General features: G+C 40.6%; 1 protein-coding gene across 1 annotated transcript in view; it reads left to right on the forward strand.

Annotated features, from left to right (window-relative positions):
• Positions 1–6,741, forward strand: part of DUSP19 (dual specificity phosphatase 19) — a 16,039-nt gene extending 9,298 nt beyond the window's left edge. The window contains exons 3-6 of the mRNA XM_031064590.1: positions 4–98; positions 174–220; positions 1,521–1,673; positions 5,596–6,741. Coding sequence (XP_030920450.1) covers positions 4–98; positions 174–220; positions 1,521–1,673; positions 5,596–5,817 — 517 coding nt within the window. The 3' untranslated portion in view covers positions 5,818–6,741. The remainder of the gene's footprint in view (positions 1–3; positions 99–173; positions 221–1,520; positions 1,674–5,595) is intronic.
• Positions 6,742–7,434: the final 693 nt, after the last annotated feature.

A 7,434-nucleotide genomic window follows, 5' to 3' on the forward strand; every position in this document is an offset into this window, starting at 1 on the left:
CAGGGGGGAGGAGGAGGAGGCGGCGCCCGGCGGCGGCTTCGTGCAGGACCTGAGCGCTGACCTGCAGGTCGGAGTGGTGAAGCCCTGGCTGCTGCTGGGTGAGTGCGCTGGGACAGGGGGGCGCGGCGCTCCAGCTCGGCGCAGCTACGGGCACGCTCTGTCTCTCTCCGCAGGGTCGCAGGATGCTGCTCACGACCTGGAGACGATGAGGAAATACAAGGTAGCGTTTCGTGGGCGTACAGAGGCATCTCGCATCATGCGCGCAGCGCGTTTCTCCTGTAAATTAAAAATTCTGAAATATCCTCTAGCGAATCTCAGGAAAAATGTATTCCACTTGCATTTTCAAGAGGCTGCTCCGTTTGCAGGTGGATGGGTTTCTGTTGGCTTCACGAGAAGCTGAAATGCTTTCAGAGCATCCCAGAACCTTCCAAGGGACTTCTGGAGATTATCTAGTCCAAACCCCCTGCCAAGGCAGGGTCACCCAGAGCACGTGACACAGGGACGTGTCCAGGTGGGTTTGGAATGTCTCCAGACAGGGAGACCCTGTGACCTTCCTGGGCACCTGTTCCAGTGCTTGGCCACCCTCAATCTAAAGAAGTCCTTCCTCATGCTGAGGTGGAACTTCTTACGTTTTGGCTTATGGCAATTGCTCGGCATCCTGTTGCTAGGTACCACTGAAAAGAATCTTGTTTCCTTGCAAGAGTGATGATTGTTTAGAACCGTTTAATGGAACAGATTCCTACATTGCAATAGGCATTTCCATTTCAGACACTAAGCAGCACCATTCCCCCTTGCCTTATGTGGATTGATGAAACTAGAAAAACAAAGCAGCTTCTCTAAGTCTGTCCCACAATTTTGTCTTTTTACTCTTCTCTGTTGTAGTAATGGGGTGATAAAGCCTTTGGACAGTGGTGGTTGTGCAGGACAGGGCATGCACCAGGTTGGCATCTGGTACCATCTAAATGTCATTTTACTGTAACTTTAACTAATCCACAACCTGGTTGTAGCCTGGACAGAGCAGAGATGGCAGGAGGCCAGAGGTGGTGTCGCCTGCCAAGAACAGATGTAGTTGTAGGATGCTGAAATCCTCTAGCTTCAGCAAATGTTTCTGGTCACTCACCAGAAGGAACATTAAGCTGATGGGTTAGAGCAGGCTTCAAATTTGGGTGATTGTTGGGTGCTCTGTGCTCTCATTCCTATTGCTTTCTCTTTTATTTTCCAACCTTGTGATGAAAACTCCCTTTTCTGTTGAAATCCATTTTTTAGTCTGTGTTTGAGCACTGATCATTTCCTCTCAGAAAAACCCTGAGATTTATCACAGTATATTTTACCACACTTCAAAACTTTGCTTGGAGAAAAGCATACCATAGACAACATATGTATATAAAACTGAACATTGATTGCATCAGTGTAAGGTAGAGTCTGTGTATGCCTAAAGATTAATTCACCTTTGTTACTGCTCATTTTGCTTGCTATCTTCAGAAAATGCCTTTTTCTTTTCTTTTCTTTTTTTGACTTAGGTCACTCACGTTCTAAATGTGGCATATGGAGTCGAAAATGCCTTCCTCGATGACTTTATATACAAGACCATTTCCATTCTGGATCTCCCAGAAACTGATATTACCTCCTATTTCCCTGAATGTTTTGAGTTTATTGAGAAAGCCAGGATCCAGGTACAGTCTATCAATAATTAATGTTAGTAGTTATCCTGTGTAGATTATTTATAACACTACATAAGAAATAAAGCAGCTTCTTTTATTAAAAGAAAATATGGCACCAAATAAATAGTTTTGCCATTGTCTTTTTAAATTTTAAATATAAAATCCAAGTAATTTCTAAGCATTCCTAGAGACATGGCACTGCTGATAATCCTCATTCCCTCCAGCACTGCTTTTTCAGAATGACTGTTGTGCATTTTAGAGAAATGCATCTTTAAAATAGTTGGACGAGGGCTTGAGATTACACAACTGCATCCTAAATCCAAGTCACTATCCCTAATAGAAGGAAATGAAGAACATTTTTTTCTCCATTGGGGATGTTGTTTTGGATAAGAAACCAGCCTGGATTAATAGCAAGAAACAGGATTTTTACTGTGTGGTTTATCATCAGCTGTTCACCATCCTTGTGCTTTTCATTATGGAATCATTGAATGGTTTGGGTTGGAAGAGACCTTAAAGATTATCTAGCTCCAGCCCCCTGCCATGGGCAGGGACACCTCCCACAAGACCAGGTTGCTCCAAGAAGATACTATGAATCCACATACATACCAAGAATATCAGAATGTGTTAGTAGTCTTGGAGCCAAAAGTGATTTAACTGCTCACAAAATCCTGAAAGGATGTGACGTAGAAAAAAACCTGAAAAACCTTTTTGGGGCTGCTTGGCAGAGTTATCTGTAGCCCAACTCAGAGCTGTTAAATTCGGGCTTAGTGTGTAATTTACAACAGCCATTGTTTTGGTATCTGAAGTATAGCTCAACAACCAAACATTGCTGGGTGTTATTTTACCATATCTATCAGTTTCATTGTTTATGTAGATTGTGATAAAAGATGATCTTGCCCCAGTTTTCTTTGTCTCAGTGTTCTTTCCTTCTCTCATTTATAATTTACAAGCTATGTGATAACGTATTATCACTCAATTACCTTTTCAAGGTTTCTAATTACAGTTTCCAGTTCATTTCTAAATGAGAGTTGCCATTCACAACTGCACAATTTTGCTTTCTGCCTCTGGTGTTTATATCTCAGTTACTATTTTGTAGGTAAGGAGTTTACAGGAAAACTTTTACGACAACATTAGTAGTTTTCTGATGGAAGAGGTGGATGAAAGAGAAGGTAATTGGTGGAATAGTTCTCCAGGATCAGTTCAAAAAGCACATGACAGTGGTATACAGAGACAGATCTCTAGGTGGTTTAAATTACTTTATTTCCTTTGCCAAAATAGTATCAAAAGAGCTTATGATAAATTATGTCAAGAAGTGTTCTTCTGTTTAAGTAACCACAGAGACACTACTGTTTCATCTCCTAAAATGGGGGAGGAAGAGATGTTCACTGGTGAGAGAACATGATATATGAGAAATTATTTCTAGAACATGGTTAACTCCATGAAGGAAGTGTGAGAGCATGTGAGTTTGAGGATGCAAGTGAAGGATGCACTGTTCTGTAAGTTATTGCCAGCTGGCTACTTGTAACAGGATTCACTTTTCTAAAACTGTAATGGCTCAAGTCTCTAGACACCATGGTACAAATTCTGATACTGATCAGAGCTCAACTTTTCTTCTAGGCTCCAGCTTGGCAGGCAGGTTTTCCATGACATGTTCAGTGACCCATGTCAAGTCATAATACTCTGAATGAGGGATACTTCTTTTTAATGTTTAATATCTAATAATAAAACTTCTGAAATCTTGTGTTTCCAAAGAGAAAATCTTTCCTTATTCATGAACATCAGTCCTTATTGCTCCCCCTGTCTTTCCTAAGGAAAAGGCCTCAGTTCACTGCAAAGTAAAATGGATCTATAAGGAATTACATTAACCTTCTACTTAACAAAAAGCTTTATGCTTCTTTTAAATTTCTTCCTTGATGAGGCTTTTTGCCCACTGTGCAGAACCATTGTATAATCACCTTTTCTGTTGGTGGAAGGTGATTTTGTTTCTCTCTCCATAAAAACTAAAAAAAACCCCAACTTGGTCTTGAATCTTACATCATTCTTGCAAGTCCACAGACCATTTCAGAGTATCAGCATCAGAGCAAGGAGTTCTTGGTAAATAGAGATGAATTTCCTGTTTGCCATCTGTTCCTCACTTTTATTCTGTATTCACAGCTAATACAAAATTAGTTAAGAATGACATGCCAAATTCTTTTTTGTATGAACTGTAAACAATGGACTTCAGCAAGGAAATATAAACATTCTCAGTACTAAAGTTGGCTTCATATTATGGCCCAGATTCATTCATGTTCAATTATTTTCAGGATTAGTGAGTATCACTGCATAATTTTTGGCAGTGTAAAACAAAAAGACACATCAGACTTAAATGTGAAAGAGGGAAATAAAGATGAACTGTACAAAGGAAAAGAAGAAAAGAGAGCAATTTCCAGCAGGCAGTGCACAGGAGGTGTGATTTCCATTGCAAGGAAGGCTGGTATTGTTATTTGCTGTGCTGGGATACAGGAACTTAGACTCTGTTCCTAGCTCTGTCATAATGTTGCGTCTCATTCTTCTAGTCTCAGCTTGGAATTTCTCCAACAAGGATAATAATACTCCATTTCATACCTCTTTGTCTTGCTATTTAAACTGGAAGATTTTTGGAGCAGGAACCATTTTCTGGTCTGTTTGTCTGTTAAAATACCAGATAATTGTACCTCTTAAATCTGTAACATAAACTATTAAGTTCCTGGAAAGGAACCCTGGTGCTTAAAAGACCTTTTTGTCTCTGGATAAAATTGCCATTAAGTAACTTGTGCCTGTTCAGGGCAGACAGAAGAGGCTGTTTAAAACTAGAATAATTTTGCTGAGCCTCAAGTATCTGAGCACATCATATAATGTTTCAGTATTTTCATTCCGAATATGGAAGTGCTGAGATTTTGGTGGTTTCTTTTTGTGTCAAAGGGGCTTTTCCAGGTCACAGTCTGACATACAAACATGGCAGCATCACAAAGCCTAGGCCTTGCAAACATTGCTTAAGACATGCTAGATTGTCTAGCAGTCATTGTATTAATTTGGGCTTGTTATTTCTTAACAAAACTTGCAGTGTCTTAGTCATTGTATTAATTTGGGCTTATTTCTTAACAAAACTTGCAGTGTCTAATAAGACCCATTCAGCTGTCTCAAAGGTTGTGAGGGAAATGTTTAAGTAGGATAAAACCCATTCATTTTATATATAATTCAGGATAAGCCTGAATTCAAACCTCAGAAAAAGCATTTGTGAGTTTATGGGAGGTTGAGTAGTTTTGGATTTTGCACCCTAGTTGCCAGTTAAGGGGCCTTACTTGTACCAGTGGTGTGGTGGGAAGGGAGAGATCTGTTGCAAATCACTCGAGGTCTTTCCTAATTTTTCTGTTCCTGTGCATGATCCCTGTTACCCAGAGTCTTCCCTGCAGAGTACATAAGAAACATGTAACTGGGACTACAAGATGTTCTAAAATCTGCCTCTGTGCCCAGCTCTTTGCTGCCTTGCTATGTCTTTAACCTTTAACAAGATACTGTCAAGTTCCTTTCCATATTGCAAATAAAATCTATTTCAAAATTGGCACCCAATTAGATCAGATACTTCAGTATCCCAGGTGTCTCTGGTTTGGTTTTTACATTAACAGGTTACTGTAAGGCCTCAGGAAGAAAGAAAAGCTATGTGTTTTAGTTCTGTGGTATGAATTAAGTTTGACAAATTTGGTAATAATAAAGCATTTTTGGGTAGAAAAATACTTAATTTCATGCTTATATCATCCTTTGTTTGGACTTACTTATATGTGTAAATATTTACTTTGAGCTCAGCAAGGAGCTTACAACAAGTCTTACAATAATTTTATATAAAGTTTCTTACACTTGTAATCTGCCTAATGAATATCCTTATGTTAATAACTTACATTTCATTTCTTTCTTGGAGGACGGCGTGGTGCTGGTTCACTGTAATGCAGGAGTCTCCCGTGCAGCAGCTGTAGTCATTGGTTTTCTAATGAATTCAGAAAGACTGAGCTTTGCCAGAGCCTTTTCCTTGGTGAAAAATGCGAGGCCTGCAGCTTGTCCAAATCCTGGCTTCATGGAGCAGCTCCACAAGTACCAAGAACAGATTTTACAGGCAAATGGAAGCATAAACAATCATGACTGATCCAAAGGGAGAAGTGAAATTATCTGTTTTGACTATACAGGAAGAGATGTTGGATGTACTTTAATCTGTCATTTTGAAATCCACTTTCACATGTGCATTTTCAAGTCTTTATGTATTTTTTTCTTACCCTCCTTTGACCTTGTTTTTTCCAACATGTCATCACAAAAAGCCAAATGGTGTTGTACTGACTTCAGAGAGGTTTTGCCTAAAACCAGAGCACTAATAAAAAGATACAGCTCAGTTTTCCTTAAAATATTAGAAAACAATAGAATGATGGTTTGTTTACTGAACCATCAGAAAATGCAGGTAATAGAGAAAGGAAGTAAAATAACGGAGGTAAGTTGCTTTCTTTCCAAATCTGTGCATTCCTAGTTGGTTGTAAAATCAAGATAATAAAATGTTCATATAATGAAGTACCTTGATATTGGATTTTAAAATTATATTGCAACTATAGATGATATTACTGAATTTTGTGGGCTAGACAGCCTTTTTTTTTTAATTAAAACTATGGTCTTTTGAGGATGCTCAAAATGCATAGGATGCTTTAGTGCTTCGTTTATTTCTATTGTTTCTCATCTAGTAGTGATTTGAAGTGCACTAACATAAGTCCATGTTTTTTTCTGTACATCATTTCAGTAGGGATACAAAAAATGTTAATAATGATCTGTCTCTGCTTATACTACTATCTTTTCTTACATCTGGTGCTGTCCCCTCACTCCATTCCACATCATATGTAAAGAACAGACATCATAGGGTGTGTAATTTTGATCTTCCTGAGAGATCCCAGGCTGAAATTACTGTCTTAATATGCTTTTAAAAAATACCGACAAGATTTTAATAGTATTTTGTGGCCTTCGTGCCAGCTCTTAATGATTTGATATTGTAATATGCAACAAAATAAAGAGAACACTGTGTTTGGATAAATTGTGTGCTAAAGTGATTGTAAAGGTTTGGTTTCAAGATTGGTGTTCTGTCCTGGTACCAGTAGTCTGAACTGTAGCACATCGTTGTGTTTGAACCAAGACCTCTCTCGTTCTCAGCGTGAATTGCTCAAGAGCAGGAATTTGTAGGAGCAATTGTAGTGACAGGACAAGGGGGAATGAATGGATTCAAAGAGAGGGAGTAGCTTGAGATTAGATTATTTACCCTGAGGGTGGGCAGGCCCTGGCACAGGCTGCCCAGAGAAGCTGTGGCTACCCCATCCCTGAAGTGCCCAAGGCCAGGTTGGACAGGGCTAACAGGGATAGTGGAAAGTGTCTTTGCCCACGGCAGCGGGTAGAGCTGGATGAGCTTTAAGATCCCTTCGAAGCCAACCCATTCCATGATTCTACGCTAAACGTTAATGCGGGGATCAGGCAACCCCGCTGCATCTGCCCGCTGTCCGTGGTCAGTGACCCCCGTGTCCCCGGGGGAGCAGCTCACTGCCTTGTCCCGGCAGCCTGGCACTGACTGACACCCTTTCCCTGGGGCAGGCAGAGTGGGGAAGCCGCTCCGAGTTCCCAGCCCGCGGGAGCAGCCCAGGAGCAGCCCTTGGTAACAGCGACCGCGGTTCCCTCAGCTCCGTTCGCGACCCGCCCGTCCCTGAGGGACCGTTTGCCAGGGAGCCGTGCGGGGACC

The sequence above is a fragment of the Geospiza fortis genome, unplaced genomic scaffold, assembly GCF_000277835.1.
Source record: "Geospiza fortis unplaced genomic scaffold, GeoFor_1.0 scaffold706, whole genome shotgun sequence".
Taxonomy (NCBI): domain Eukaryota; kingdom Metazoa; phylum Chordata; class Aves; order Passeriformes; family Thraupidae; genus Geospiza; species Geospiza fortis.